Source organism: Castanea sativa, chromosome 3 (assembly GCF_040712315.1).
Source record: "Castanea sativa cultivar Marrone di Chiusa Pesio chromosome 3, ASM4071231v1".
Lineage (NCBI taxonomy): Eukaryota > Viridiplantae > Streptophyta > Magnoliopsida > Fagales > Fagaceae > Castanea > Castanea sativa.
Genome location: NC_134015.1, coordinates 13,336,322 through 13,353,178, shown reverse-complemented (window position 1 = coordinate 13,353,178; position 16,857 = coordinate 13,336,322). Strand labels below are relative to the sequence as shown.

The 16,857-nt window shown below is 33.8% G+C and overlaps 1 protein-coding gene across 1 annotated transcript; it reads right to left on the bottom strand.

Annotated features, from left to right (window-relative positions):
- Positions 1–445: 445 nt before the first annotated feature.
- On the bottom strand, positions 446–4,606 carry LOC142629426 (kinesin-like protein KIN-14U). Its single transcript, XM_075803416.1, has 10 exons — positions 3,557–4,606; positions 3,366–3,449; positions 3,124–3,285; positions 2,915–3,021; positions 2,653–2,837; positions 2,407–2,571; positions 2,097–2,315; positions 1,860–1,897; positions 1,457–1,584; positions 446–1,373 (listed from the first exon to the last, which is right to left on the bottom strand). The coding sequence occupies exons 1-10, from the start codon at positions 3,777–3,779 to the stop codon at positions 762–764; spliced, it is 1,923 nt and encodes a 640-aa protein (XP_075659531.1). The 5' UTR covers positions 3,780–4,606; the 3' UTR covers positions 446–761.
- Positions 4,607–16,857: the final 12,251 nt, after the last annotated feature.

Here is a 16,857-nt window from a genome sequence, read left to right as displayed (position 1 = left end):
TCATTTGATAAAGCCAATAAGGGATACAAGCTTCAGTCACGCTTTCACCAAAACCAATTGGTTTTTTGACGCAATTATCATGGAGTCTACAAGTCCAAAACATCTATCATAAACAACATCATCTAGCTTGGTCAAAATACGAAAAAGAAGACCACATCATAACTAGCCTGCTAGAGAAGCAAGCATGCCATGAAGCTCAACAGAGCCCATATCACGAAAGAGTTTTATAAGTAGATAAGGAATCCATATGCCAAGGAGTAATCAAACATAAAAGAGAGACGCGAAGAGCCATAGTTTGATGTTGGATAAGGGAGAAAAGACAAGTTAATTAAAGGTGGTTTGACAAAGTGAATACATAATAAAACAAAAAAGTTTGGGAACAAAATGATAGCTAGTTTTCCAAAGATTGCTTTCAATATGCGCTTTTAGGACTTAGAAGAGTAAGTAAATATGTCAAAGGTCATTTCCATACAATTATGTTAACAAACTTCAAACAAAGTTACTTGCCCTATAAGGGCTACAAAATCATGTTAACAAATAATTAACAGGACTCAACCAGATTACAAGGATCACAAAAACAAATAACTTAAGAGATCCAAAGGCAGCAAGCCCCAGCAAACCAACCTATTACCATATGTAACACACATCACCAGCCACTATAAACTTTGCCAGATAAAAGAATGTGAACCAAAAACAATACACGCATGCACACATTATACAATTATAACATTAGAAGATCAGTAAACACTCATTTTTCATGCTTAGATTAGATCAGACATCCTTCTTCTATGACGACAAATTGTAACTCTCAAATTTGGATCTGATGAAGTGACAATCTTGTTTCTTGGCAAGGGGTCCACCTTCAAATCTGAGCCATTGCATTTGGGACTGTCTCCAGGGAGAGTATTTGTCTCAGCATATCGAGATTTTCTACTTGAGCTTCGTAAAATTGCCCTGAAACGAGGTTCTGAATAACTAAGTGATTGGGAAGGTGAAAACTGGTTTGAACTTCTTATCACTGATCTAAAACTTCTTGCTCTTCCAGCAACCTCTTTTTCTAAAGCACTGTGCCTTTCACGACTGGCCGCAGTAGAAGTCATGAAACGAGGCTGAGAATTGGAACAATTTCGTTTAATATTTTTCTTGGTTGTTTGAGGTATTCCAATAGCTTCTTTCAAATCTACTTTGGGGCTTATGGGGATCTTGGCTTCTTCTTCAAGAAGACCATAAGTAGTTGAGAATAGCCCTTTGTTTTCACTCAACAGAATTTCAGCCTTGTGTATTTGATTCCTAATTTTCTGGCTTTCTTCTTCAGCTTCTCTTATGTCTTCTTCAAGCAATATGATCTTTTTTTCTCTTTGCCTTTTCAATTCCTATATAAGCATAGATACAAAAATTGCGCATGAAAATGTGTTACCGAAGAAACCAACAGTTTCAAAGAATTTGAGAAGCATACCTCTGGAAGTTCTCTATATGACTCTATTCCTCTTGCTCTCTTAGCAAAGCTCAAAGAGCAGATGGTCTCTGCAACATCAGTTTCACACGGGCTTACATGCACAAGCATTAAAACTTTCGAGTGATCACCTGTAGCAATTGGTTGTAAAACATTTTTTCGATGAGGATGTTGTAACTTCACATAAAAATAAATTTTTGTTTAAATTTTTTTTTTTTTTTTTGTTAATATCACAAATGCATAGTTTATAGTGGATTCGTCAACCTAGAAAGCAACTAGATTTGATCAATCATAATTTTAGGATCTCAATCAAGCTAAAGAATAATCTCATTCAGAAATGGTATCAAAACTAGTGCATTGCTTCAAATGTTATGAAGATGGTAAATAGAAGAAAGCAGTATATTACCTAAGGAATCCTTGAGAAGTTGAGTTAGCTTGCTATTTCTGCAACCAAAGAAACAGATAATAAAACTGAGCCACGTTACAGTATAATTGGTAGGGAAAAGGAACACCTTAAAGGGCTTATCTGCTAGCAGTTAGAAACGTAAAGCCCATGTCTAGCAATTTCAAACTTAGGGACCACTGCTAGCTTATCTAACAAGAATGAGTAGATAACTAAAGCTGAGAATCAAACAGGACTTGCCTGTAAGGAACATGTGCCTTCCTCTTCCTCAAAGCTGCAATAACATCACCTAAAGCTGAAAGAGAGAGATTTATGGCTCTTCCTTCATCAAGTGTTAGTCCAGTGGCTCCTGTTTTCAATAAGCGCTCGCTTCCTCCTAGATCAACCATCCACAGTTTGCTTACTGGTGCTTTAGGTTCCAAAGCATCCCCACGTCGATAAATGGTGATCCTCGTTAAGCTAGATATATAAAGCTAAGCAGATAACGTAATTATCAAACCAAATTAATCCACCAAACTATCTAAAAAATATAACTAGATCCATAACCCACCAGTGTGACCTGCTAGATGCCTCATTCACATTAGTCCAAGCAGTGGATCTAACACGTCTCCCCTTAGTATACCACCATCCGGCCTTTGCAATATCTGGAATTGGAACATCCGTGAGGCCTTCAATTTCCACCGATCCCTTTGAATCTGTTTGAATGTTGAGGTTGCTGTAGTAGAGTTAGTCAAAATCATAACAAGCAAATTTCTGCATGATGAATTGATAATGTGGATTGGGTTGAATATAATACCATCTTCTTAGAGCTTCATATGCTCTATAGAGTGGTTTTGGAGCCAGCAGATCTCGAACATAACCCATGTAAACCTCCAACATGCTCATCGAAAATGATAAAGAATACGAGTTATCAAAAGAGGCTTGATGGAAGAGCTCATTCAGAGCTCGAGGAAGAATTCCTGGTTTCTCATCTGTGCCATCCTGTAGATTCATTTGAGTCCATCATTGTTCAACCACATGAAAGAATTATTAACTAAATCCAAATTCCAATTACTGACCATGGTAAATGTCTTCCCTGTGCCAGTTTGACCATAGGCGAAAATACACACATTATGTCCATCAAGTGCAGATTTGAGGATTGGTTCCACCTCAGCAAAAACATCCTCTACAAAAATTTTGAAACAGGATAGACTCTTGTTGCAACTGGCATTAATTTTTTCAAAGTAATAATCAGAACTTAAAATGTACATTGACATTTAACACTAACCTTGGCTTGTTTCTTGTTGAAACACTTTATCAAATTTGAATTCTTTCCTTGTTCCAGCCAACTTAACCGCAATCTTCTCCGATCCAGCTGAAATGGGTTCATGAATTCTTTTCTTGTCTGTCAACAGCATTGGTCGAACTCGACAAAATACCCGAACGCTGCCTGAAAATTGAACTCAATTCTTATATTAGAAGGAAAACAAAGAACATTTTCCATATGATTAAGCCAACCAAGACCATTACCTTTGATATCTAATATCTTGTTCAATGCTTCTCTCCGTTTCTCAGCCAATGACCTTCCCTTCAGCCTCAACCGTGCAACTTCCCCTAATGAACCAATTCAATGAAAGCTATTAACATTATGGCAATGACCACTACTGCTTGAAATCAAAACAACAACCTCAGGTAGCTTCAAATGTGATTGAAAATCCTACCTTCTAGATTCAGTATTGACTGCTCAAGCTCATGCTTTTCTTGCTCAGGGACAACATTGACATCGGTACAGATGACAGGAATAGATGGTGAATCGTGCAATTCAGAAACTGGTGAGAACCCATCAAGGGAATCTGGGTTTGATCCCATTGGGGATGATTTCAAGGACTCCATTACCTTTTCTGAAGGCAATGGGATCTGTTCTTCCTCAGTGGAAATGAACATTTCTTAGCCCAACAAAGCAATCAACCACTCAAACCTTTTCCAAAAAAATGCAGAATTTGAAACACAAAGAACCTTTTTTTGGCTGTACAATGTTCCAACTAAAGCACAAATGAAGCAAATCTTTTTTTACTCTCTTTTTCTTTATAGGTAATGGATGAAGCTAAAATCTAAATATACTCTTATGCACAAAATCCATAAATAACAAAAATTTATCACAATGACAAAAGTTATATCTCAAAAATAGACAAGAAAAAGAAAATCTATCTCCAATGACCCCGACAAAATTTAAGACCGACCCATATAAAGACAACAAGGGAGACAATTTTTTTACACCTCAAAACAAGGACAAGAAGAAGCTATCATCACTACCTTTGTTAGCATGAGATCAGCTATTTAACCCAACATAATCAACTTTGACTGACCCACATGAAAACCTCAACCTTGACAACCAGAAACACCTTAAATAAAAGAAGAAAACAAATCAAAGCTCATGTATCAGAGTAATAACCACACTCAAAGTACCTGCAACTAAAAAGCAATGGCTTTACAAATTCTAGAAGGTAAAGAAACTTTTTTACAAGATGAGAACTAGAACTGGGGATAAGGATGCAAAGAGAGTGACTTTGAAGCTTAAATAAAGTTACAGTAGCTATATAATTGAGTGGCACAAAAAAAATACTATTTTTCTTGAAAACCCAGAAGAAATCAGGCTAGAGAACAAGGAGAAGTCAAAACTGAGCACAGATTTTCAAAGACAACCTTAGGAAATCCGGGAAGCCAGAAGAAAAAAGCATGTGGGTATTAGTTATTTTCAATGATTGAACACTAAAGGGTCCAGATTAGAAGGTTGAAAGTTCTTGTACAGTTAAGGAGGATACAAAAGTCAATAAAAAAAAAAATTTTTAAAAAAATCTAAAAACACAAAAATTTTCACAACCAAAGATTGCAGATTCCTAATAATAACAGGAGATTGCTAATCAATAGTATCAGGACCACAAATTATTCCTTAAATTTTTTTCTATAATTTTAATGTTACGGTGAATAATTAATCATTACTTACCTTATTCTTCAAAAAAAAAAAAAAAATCATTACTTACCGATGGATTCGTCATTTTTTTTTTTTATCGGTCACACTCTGTCATATCATAATTGTGACAAAAAATTGTGAAAAATTTTGTGATCTTAAAGTTTTCTATAACTACTAACAAGTAAAAAAAAAAATATTGTCGATGTGGACTCAAATAAAAACTATTTTTTAGATAGCTTCAACTTTTTTTATCACAATTCTATAATATGGTAGACTGTGAGTGATTTTCACTGATCACACTCTGTCACATTACAATTGTGGTAAGAAGTTGTGAAAATTTTTGTAATCCTAAACTTTTCCATAGCTAATAACAAGTAAAAAAGAATAGTGTCAATGGGAACTCAAATAAAAACTATTTTTAAGATAGTTTCAACTTTTTTGTCACAACTTTAATCTGATAAATTGTGAGTGATTTTTACCAATCACATTCTCCCATATTATAATTGCAGCAAAAAGTTGTGATAGGTTCAAACTATGGCAAGTTAACCTAACTGGAAGCCGCACATTAAATAAGAACAAAGAAGAATTTTTCAAAAACTTAACTATTATCACATTGATCATAATAAAAAAAATACTTTAATGTAAGAATCTTTTTTGGTTGGTCCAGATCTCAAACCGAACTGTAAAGTTTTTTCTTTCAAAGAGGAGCGTGAGGAGCGGAGGGGTGACAGTGAAATTAAAAGTGAAAAAGATGTGCTTTTTGGTCACATTGTTAAATTTTGGTGGTTTTTTTTTTTTTTTTTTTTAAGGGACTTTGGCTTGAAGGAATTGAGAACATGGATTCTTGTACTACTTTAAAACCATTGGTTAAAGTCTTGACACGTGGTGGGACAATAATTCATATTGCTGATGTGGCGAGATACAATTGGGGGATTGAGTGGTGGACCCTATGTTTTAGTACATGGGATTGTTGTTTATCAGTTAATTTATTTTTTTAACGGTTTTACCGAGATGGAACATGGAAGACTTGCCGTTAACGGTAAAGTTGTAATAATGGCGGGTAAAGAGTATAGAAGAGTCTAGAGAGTGATTATTGAGTGTTGGAATTTGAAATTTCAAATTATTCTGCTTGTGGATTTACTTTGTTGGAATCTTCATAAAGCAACAAGATTCTTTAGTAAGCTGATTCTTTATCTTATTAATCTTTTCCTTTTAGAGAAAACTAGAACCCATGCACCACGAATCTGTTTGAAAACAGTGTATTTGACTGAAATTGATTTTATTTTTTTTTGGTTAAAAGTGTTATAGATAAAATTAAAAGGTAGTTAAAATAATATAGTAAAACTTATAAATAATATCAAAAGGTACAATAAATCGCATGAATAATAATAATAATAAACAAAATAGTAAAAAGTATATATATTTAACCTAGTGCCAAATACATCCAATTTATGAAACTTTTGATGATGGAATTAATTGATGATATGCATTCAATATGAAATTCACGATCTTCCAAAAGTAAAATATTAGATTTTTTTGTATAAGAATAAAATATTAGATTTTGGGCCTTTGGGCACGGTTATGTTGCATAGAAATGTCCAACAGTTTAGTAAAAAAAAAAGACCATCTTGTGATATGTGAAACTATAAACTCAACTTTTACCTGACAGTGAGACTATCCTTCCACTATACTTCACTTTAGTTGAAAGTTATGTTTGGTAGGATGGTTTTGGAAGTATGGAAAAAAGAGAGTGATATTAGAGAGCAAATGCATGGGAGGGGTGTTTGGTGAGTCAAAATTTCCTGTCTTATTTTTCTTATTTTACTTTATACTCCCCTCCCCCCCCCCCCCAAAAAAAAAAAGGTCACATGTCCATCCATTTATGTAAAATGCTAGATTTATACCATTTTCTCATTTCAATTTCTTAAGATAAATAAATAAATAAAAAACCCAATGTATTCCTTCATCACCACCAACCTTCTTTGGAGCCACTATCAAGAGCCTGCCAACACCATCAACACCTCTGGGTGTGGCTCCATTTTTTTTAATCTGAATGCAATTTACAGTGTGAGGATGTGTTGTTGTCATCGATGTTAATGAAGAAGCCTTGGCCCATAAGCCTGTTGTACAAGGTGAGTCCAATCAAGAGCTGTTTTTTGGGTTTAGAGTTTGGGATTGAAGGGATTCGTTTTGGAGTGTCATAAGGCTGGTTTGAAGGCTTGAAAAATATGAATGGGACACCTTAATAGAACGTTCATTCTAGTGTTGGGTGGATTTTTTTTCTTGGGTTTGATAGGGACTGAGTGGGGGGTTTTGTCGGTAGCTGTGAAATTGGTTTGAAATTGAAGAGGACAGTGACCGGTGGTATTAGCTTGGCAACGGCAATTGACAGTGACCGGAGGTGTTAATGGCATCGATGGACAGCCACTGCGGCGAAGTTGGTGGTGATGGCGGTGGGAAGATGAATGCGTTTTCTTTTAATTAAATGCTCATCTAAATTTAAATAATAAAAATTTTGAAATAAGAAAATAGCATAAATCTAGTATTTTAATTAAATTAATAGACATATAGCATATTTTTATTTGTAAAGTATAAACTGGATCAGGAAGTGTGAAACTGAAGATTTGGATTCGTGTTTGGTAGGGAGGAAAAGGAGAAGAGAAAAATGATAAGACTCAGGTATTTCTTTTTGGGCAAAAATGCAAAACTGACTTCTAATTTTTACCTTTTGTTATTTCAGTCCTCTAACTTTTAGTTTTGTCATTCAGTCCTCTAAGTTTTAATTTTTGTCAATGTAGCATTCTGTTAGTTCTCAATTATTGCTGCCATTAAGTTTGACCCATTTGTTTTAAAAAATAATTTTTGTAATTAAAAGAAAATAAAAAAAACAGTAAAAAAAAAGGAAACAAAAGAAAAAGAAAACAAGGAAGGTCCCTTGCTTCAGTCTTCATCCTCAGGCCTCCCTATTCTCTGCTCTCTCTCTCTCTCTCTCTGTAGCATACCAAAAATACTCAAGACCAAAACCGAGTAAACTTTAACCTGATAAAACTTAAATCGGCTCTAATTAAACCCACGGCAAAATCATATCCTCACTCCTCAGCCAAAAAGCCCAAAACAAATTCCAAAGCTTCTCGAATCCAGCCTCTCACATCGGCAACACTGGTGGGGTTTTTTCCAGGCAGACTGTGAATGGTTTTGGGCTGGGTCTGGGTTAGGCAAAAAAAGTGAGTTGGTTTTTTGTTTTTGGTCGGATATGGGTTTTGTTTTTAAGATGGGTCAATTAGGATCATCTTCACAAGCTAAAGAAGGTGGGTAACTCAAATGGAGCTGTATTAGGTTACCTTCTGCGAGTATAGGTCGATGGGCTTGGTGGTGCTGTGTCAGATTGCGACCATCGATGGGATTGCAGCTCTCTTTGGTGCGGTGTTTGCTTTGGGTTTGTTTGTGTGTTATGGGTTGGTTTGTTGAAATATTGAAGTTTGGTGGTTGTCTGCTTTAAAGCATAATGCATATATGATGGTGGATTTGAGAGAGAGAGACTGATCTTGAGAGAGAGATCAAGATGGACTTTTTGCGTTTTTTGGTTTTGATTTCAGGGAAGGGGCAAAACGTTGTTCCCCTTACAATTTTTTTTACAGTTTTTTTTTTAATTTTCTTTTAATTATGAAAATTATTTTTTAAAAAAACTTAACAGAGGAGTAACTGATACCTAATAGAATACTAAATTGATAAAAATTGAAACTAAGAGGACTGAAATGACAAAAACTAAAAGTTAAAGGGTCAGTTTTGCATTTTTGTCTTCTTTTTGCGTTTATATATTGAGATTTTCAATAATAATATTTGTTTAGATCTTGGAAAAATGTGAGAAACTTGATAAAAATATGTTTTCTAGAGTATTTTCAAGAATATAACTAAACACTAAAAAATATTTTTCAAAACATTTTTTGAAATGCAACTAAACATCTGAAAATGTTTTTCTTTCCGAAAAATATCTTTACTTTAAAATTTTTACATATTATCAAACGCAGCTTTAGAGTAAATATGGGTTGCACATTTTTGGACTAAATTGCCCATTCCTCACTACCAACGTGAAGCCTTTATTCTTTATTTTTTTTTCGGCCATTGTTTCTTTTCATTTGTCCGTACTCTTTCTAGAAAAATACTCCCCCTCTTGCCGACGTTGACAACCCTTTTTTCATTAGTATTTTTTTTATAGGTGCTATTCACTTCTCTCTCTTTTTTTTGCCATTAGTTTTAGGTTTTTGATTTTTTTAGGCATTAATACATTATTGGTTTCTTTTTTTTCCTCATTTTTTTTGGTTTTATATAAAACAATTTTGGGTTGTTGAATTTCTTGTTCACTTTTTATTTTATAAATGAAGTTCCTATTCATATATAAATATTTTAATAAAATATAAAAAAATATAAATTTTTTTGTTTTATTTAATAAGGATATGATTGTAAATTTATATAAACAATATTTTATATCCTCCCATTTTTCTCTCAATCAAATAAAAAAGTTCTTAAACCCTTCATTTTTCCACTCTTCCAATTAGGGGTGTACATGTGTTGGATTGAAGAGTCTTTTCAACCCAACTCACCTGATGGGTTAAAAAACATTCAACCCATCATAGGAGTCCAATCTAACCCACGTGGATCCGGTTGGGTCTAGTTGGATTCATGGGGTTGGACAACTTTTTTTAAGTATTATTACTACTATTAAATTGAGTATTATAATAACACCAGCACAAATAAGAGTAAATTAATAATAAAATAATCATAAGCATAACACTAAACAAATACAAATTATATGAGGAGAATTTTGGGTTTGAGTTTTATTTAGAAAGAAGGGCAAAAAAGTAAATAACAAAATTATATAGTAAATTTTTTAAAATTTAAATATATATTAAATATAGGTAGGTCGGGTTGGGATTTGTGAATCTTATAACCTGAACCAACCTGACCCACTGTATAAAAAAAAAATCATAACCTAACCCAATCCATCAACCCTTAAAAATCGACCATAGAAAATATAATAGTTTCTTTTATTGGGTCGGGTCGATTTTGGCAAGTTGGTGGGTTCGCTGTACACCCTTACCTTCAACCAAAAACAAATGAAGGAAACTAAAATATTTTCTATCCTCAAACTTTTGCACCCCCTCTCTATTTTCTATCCTCTCTATTTTCGATCTTCCTATTTTTCTATCTACCCAACCAAGCGGACCCTTAATTGAACTGTTAAGCTCTTCTATGAACTTAGCATTGCTGTTTAATTTTGTGTTAAATATCTTTGCATACATATTCATGAATTTAAACTAAAAAATATGAAGAAAAAAAAAACTCAATCTTAATTTATTAACTTTCTGTGCTACACTATAAATGTGTTCACCCGACTTACAAATTAAAAAAGAAAACAGCAGTTTATCAAATAATGTTTTTATTTTCCTTTTCTTTTTACATCACTTTATTTAGTGAACACATGTTGTTAAATATGTTAGCAATTTGATGTGTTATACCATGTTGCATATGCTAGAGTGAATGCGGAAGGAGAAACATAGAATAGGAATATCGAGAATACAAGGGTTGCGTGGTTCAGCCTTACGATCTATATCCACGAAAGAATCCCTTAAGGGCTACATCTTTATTATGTAAGAGTGTAGTACAAAAATTTGTGTTGCAATGAACCCTAACATATGTATATATAGGCAACTAAACCCTAAACTACTAGTACAAGTAGGAGTGAGTTTGAACCTCTTACATTGAGTTAATATGTCTAATATATCTCTGACACATGTAAAGAGCACTTTAGAGTGTTTTTTATATGATATTCATGGAGAAGAACCAATGATTACATAAGTTACCGTGCCCTTTTTTTTAGTAGAAATACCAGGGCTAAATTAGTAGAATTATACACCGTAGTTGAATCACATGTCAGGTATTTAGCTAATATAGCAATCTATATATATATATATGTGTGTGTATATGTGTGTGTGTTGCTTTTTTCGCATATACCTGGAGTTTATTAATTATGTTTGGATAAAGAGAAAGAAGAACATATGTTTTTGAAAATATCCAAAATTTTATAGAAACTTAGGCTGCGTTTGTTTTGGGTGTAAACAAAATTCGGAAAATATTTTCCACCACCAGGGGTGTTTGGTTTGGCCGGAAAACTAAGTCAAACGGAAAATCATTTCCGTTGACTGTAAAATAAAGCCTCTTCAGCCGTAAATTCATTTCCGTTTCTATTTTCACTTCAAACCATTTCCGGACTCAGACGCGCAAAGAGAGAGAGAGAGAAGAGAAAGTAGAGAGATCGCACCCCAACTCGATGAAGCAAAGATTGCCTCCGCCGTGAGATCTAGCCTCTGATCAAACCCAGTCGCCCCTAATCGCGCGATCTCACCTCCACCTAAGATCGCGGGTCGTGCCTTCGCCTGAGATCGCGCAATCTCGCCATCGCCTGAAAATCACGCGATTTCGCCTCTCTCTCTTCCTTCTTCTCTCAACTTGACCGGATTTGATGAATTTGTTTTTTGGGTTTTGTTTCTTTTATGTAACTTTGCCGAGAAATGATGATATATATTTATTTGGATGCTGAGAAAATGTGAGCAACAAGTAGAAAATGTATTTTCTATGGCATTTTCAAGAACACAGCCAAACACTAAAAAATATTTTCCAAAATATTTTTTGAAATACCACCTAACTCCCAAAAAAAATTTTCACCTAAAAATATTTTACATTTAGAAAATATTTTACATAGAACCAAACACAGCCTTAAGAGGCACATCACATACAATCATAATTTTTTAATTTAGAAGTGATACTTTATCCACATAATCAGGGACATACTCAGGACGGGGCCTAAGGTGGCCCGGGCCTCTCTTGGCCCCAAAAAAAGCTATATTTTGTCTGTTTTAGCTGGCCCCTTTTCTTTCAAAACCGTAGCTTCCATTAGCTAGCCAAACTCAAACCAACCCAAACCATTTTAATATTACATGGATGTTTATTTGAATTTTTTTTTACTTATTCTCCGGCCCTTGCATATAATTTAACTTATATTCTATTCTAATTTTGTGTCCAACTTCCAAGTTTTATTTTAGATCTACTCTAAATTTATGCTGAGTTTTGATTCAATTTAAAACTATTTCAAGCCCATTTAAAATCTAAACACCTAACCAATGAATCTTTTACCATTATAATATATAGGTGGAATCATGGAAACATAAATATTAATCAAAATCATAAAATATTTATTAGTCATAATTTAGCATAATTCCTAAAGATCACCCCACATTAGGCTAATAAAATCATAATCAAAGTCTATCACTTTTTCTTTTTGAGTAAAAAGTCTATCATTCGTTTAAAAGTTCAAAGAATAGATACCTCGTTACCAATTATCTTGCGATGGTTATGAATATGATTCATGAGAAAAAAATTGCACACTTTTCTCTCATGTCTCTGTTTAAACCTACAAGCAGGCCTACTATGCCAGTATGATTTCTAGATTCAGACAATAAAAATAAAATCATGGCTTCTTAATTAGTGGTAAAAAAAAATTAATTAAATGGGAAATCTATTAAAAATTTAAAAATGCAAAGATGTACTTTGAGAAAATCATTTGGCATGTGAACTGCAAAGAAGTTGCTAATCTCGTGGTATCCAAGCCTCCATCGACAACCCAATAAACCTTAGAAAGAGAAAGAAATCTGAAGCTTTGGCCAGATTTATGTAGAGAATAAGAATAATATTCTGATGCTCCAATGTACATAAATAGACCCTATATTTATAGATGATGCATTACTGCTTGATTTTCTTGTTATAAATGGATCAGATATTGGTCATGATTAATATCATTTTAGTTTTATTTCATTTCCTTTGCTAACAACAATATCATTGAAGTTGTCCATGTTCTTAATTATAATTATCCTCAAGGATGTCTACCTATAGAGTTACTACTGAAAGCATATAGAGAGTTTTTTTTTTTTTTTTCAAAGGTGTACAATGTGAATAAGATAAGTAAGCATGCAGAGTCATAAATAAAGCCTTGAAGGAATATTGGAGATTCAAATGAAATAATCCCTTAAGGTACATATCATATGGAATAAATGTGCTTATAAGTTGTTATATGTGGATTCTTTCTCAACTAGAAGGATATAAAAACCAAATTGATAAATCATTTTCACAGAGACAAATAAACTTGCTAGCTTCTCCTCTTTTTCTCTCTTTCTTATTGTCTGTGTAAGAAATTAACTCGTTACAAAGAACCCTTAGGCATGGCTAGCCACAATGATTTTCATCTTTCTTCCCCACCTGCCGATTGTGTTTGCGTGTGGCAAATTCTTCCTCCACAACCAGAAGCCAATGATACTAACCCCAATCCTAATAATCTTGAAGTTGCAGTACCCCAAACACTTCCACCAGCCATTGATACTAAACCCAAGCCTAAAACCCTGGGTGACAAAATTGGTGTTCATTGGTTTTGCATGTTGATTTTGATTTTGATTATTGTTGTTATCATTGCTACTGTCCTAGGAATTTATTTTGGGAATGCCCCTCGTCCAAATTTGCAAGTTTATGCAGTCTTTGTATGTCCCTTTAACATTTCAGGCTCTTATATAAATTCCAAGTGGGATCTTTATTTGTTGCTACGAAACCCTTATCATAATAGTTTCTATTACAGTCTTTTTGACTTGTCTTTGTTTTACAAAAGCAAATTCCTCTCAGGCAATTCTATTGAGCCATTTGTTCAGCCTAGAAAGGACCAAAGAGCAATTAAGGTAAAGCTTGATACTTCTTCAATGTATGTGGAGAATAGAGTAATGGAGGATATCATTGCAGAGAAGAATACTGGGGTAGTCAAGTTTGACCTTAAGATGAAGGTCAATATTTGGACTAGATGGTTTTCTACAATGGATAAAATGAAATTGAACATTATATGTGAGGATGTTATGGTTGGTGTTCCATCAAATACGAGTGTGGGAAGATTTTTGGGCAAACCAAGACAATGCAAGGTCAGGAGGCGGTAGTTTGGTCAAGACCTTTGTAACTTGGTGATATAGCTTGGTATACTTTAATTATTAAGAGAATCATGATTCGAATCCCCTTCCCTATTATTGTAACTACTTGAATTATCAAAAAGAGGCAGTAGGTTTAAGTTTTCTCAAGTTTTAGAGTGTCATTATTTCTTTTTTTTGCCTTTGATATCGATAAGTCATGAACCAAATGCCAAAATTCAGATTGAAATACCAACATGTAAGAGCTGAGTGCTTCCTGTGCATGCATGCTTATCATGTTTCCCAGTAATTGTTTTTGATATTTTTCTTTCTAATTTTTGTTTTTTGTGTTTAATTTTATTTATGGTATTATTTGAATTCAGGATTAATCTGTGCTTCTGTTATAAATATCACGTCTCTACTTCAGTTTCAAGGTTTGATTTACCTGAATTCCATGCGGAAAAAAATAGGAAGAAATTAAGAAGAAGTTTCTTATATGTGATAAATTACACATTTTTTGGATAGAATAGATAGCTTTCATTGATGATTGGAGAGGTGGGCATTTTTTTTATGAATAGAACAGATAGCTTTCACTGAGAAAAGTACACATTTACATTACACGTCCTGCACTACAAAATCTGGCAATGTGAGAAGGAATTTCTTCTAAACAAATTAACACTTTCACTACCAAAATTATATGCATTGCTAAAGCAACAGCAGCTTTATTACAGGAATCTTGAATCCATCTAAATGAAAAGAAATCCAGATCATGTGCCTCCAATTTTGCTTCTTCCACAATATTGCCTACACTAGACATGTATGTACTCACCATCTGAATTAAGAAATCATGAAAGGAGCAAATCATTGTTGGAAAGTATAATTCACTGAATTTCCATGAAAGTAAAGACCAAATCAAGATATTAATTGCCAAAGAAAATGATAGGATTGGTAATAAATTGAAAGATTGCCTGCTAGAGAAAATTATGAATTTGAGACAATAAATTGTGGCTGGGACAATAAATTGGGACACACCACAAAAAATTGGTTTGGTTACAAATTTATACTCAGTTTTCACTTTTAGCATCCAAAAAAAGTGAGTTTGAATATAGAAAATGAAAAATACTTTGGTTGTTTTCATTTTCAGCAAAAACAAATACAATGATATTTTTGTATTAGATTCAAAATTTTTGGCCCTCACACTCAACTTTAAGCCTTTTCTTTACTCCCCAACATCCCTCTCTCTCTCTCTCTTCTTGGTCAAGATTAAATTCTCTCTCAGTTGAGTTCAACAATGGTTTAAGTTTTTTTTTTTTTTGGCACTAAGCTGATTGGGTTTGGTGGTGGTGAATCTAGGTTGTGGGTGTGGGTGTGGGTGTGGGTGTGGTGATGGTAGTGTGGGTTTTGATTTGGGTTTGGGCATGGGTTTGGTTGTGGTGATGGGTGTACCGAGTGGGGGAAATGGTGGTGGGTGTGGCTATTGCCATTTCGATCTCTCTCTTTCTTTTCCACTCTCTTTGTGGGTTTAGTAAACGCGGCTATACGTCCAGGGGTGGAGCTGCGTTTTCTGTAAACGCGGTTCAAAATAGGGTCTATAGTTGCGTTTTACAAAAACGCAGCTAAAAAAGGAGGCCCAAAAAAGCGTTTTTTGTAGTGTGGTGATGGAGGTGGATGCTGGAATTGGTCTTGGTTTTAATTTGACTATTGGTGTGAGGGTGGTGTGGTGAATTTTTAATTGAAATACATAAAGTGGTAAAACAAACAAAAACTAGACCAATTTTTTTTTTTGCCAAACATAAAATGGGTTGGGTAGAGAAAATGAGTACAACATTTGAGAAATAGAAAATAAGTCCAAAAAATGATAAGAGGAAATGAATACACAGCCAACAAGAACCAAACAGCACCTAAATATCCAATTCATATTTAAATTATCTTTGACTTTGATGTGTAACGATATAAATATGGATTCTGTTGTAATGTATTGTAAAGAAAGGGAATGAGATCCTATTAAATAAAGTTAATGAGAAAATTTAACCCTTTGAACTCTTGTCATGTGGATGTAAGTCATAAGACCTAACCACGTAATTCTTATGTTTTCTTTTCTCCCTCACATTGCAAATTCCTACGTGGTATCAAAGCAGGTTGACTGGGCCTTACTTAAATCTCTTTGCTCATATGATTTTCCTCTTATTGGTTGTTTTTAATATAATTACCTTCTCAATAATCATTTATTATCTTTCCTCTTTCTTTTCTTCCTATTTTTAGTAAGAGAGTAATTTTATCTACGCAATTCTCCCTCTAGTGTCTTACTTCATAGAAAGGAATAACCTCCAACATTATCGAGCTAGAAGAGTTAGATTAAACGTTTTAGGGCCCTGAAATCCCAAACCCCTCCAAACAGTTTTGCAAAACACTGTTTCACCTAGCTAACCAGTGACACTTATGTTAATTTTGTCTGTCCCCACAAAAAAATGACTCATCATCAAAGTAAGTTCCTTGCAAGTAATGACTATCTAAAAACAGAAGTGATTCATGGCAAATAAATATAATTATATGTTGGAAGTGTTTGGGCCACTGCTTTGATTAGAACATCCTTCCTTCCATGCTTGAGATAATATTTTGGATTTCGATCCTTAAATGTCACCCCACTTTTATTTGCACAAAAAATAAGGAAAAAAGAAGAAGAAATATTTATCTATTCCCAAATTCTTGTTTAATTGTTTTATTTATTTGTTAAAACTTAAAACTAATATTTACTGTGTGTTGAGAATAATCATCAAAATTAATAATTATACAAAGGTTTTTATCATGCTTGGTATTTTTGCCTGATGGTAGTTTAGAATGATCATGGAGGTCGAGCTCAAGCTGTTAATATAATCAAACGAGAATAGAGCACAGGGGTGGGTAGGAGAAGGACATGACATAAGACACCATGCAGCCACGCTACATTAATAGCCTCAAAGGCATATGACAAATTGATAATTCATTACCCGTCTTGCTAAAAGCCTAAAACTACTCTTTCATGGCATATTTAGCTTTATATCAATTTTAAATATCTTTG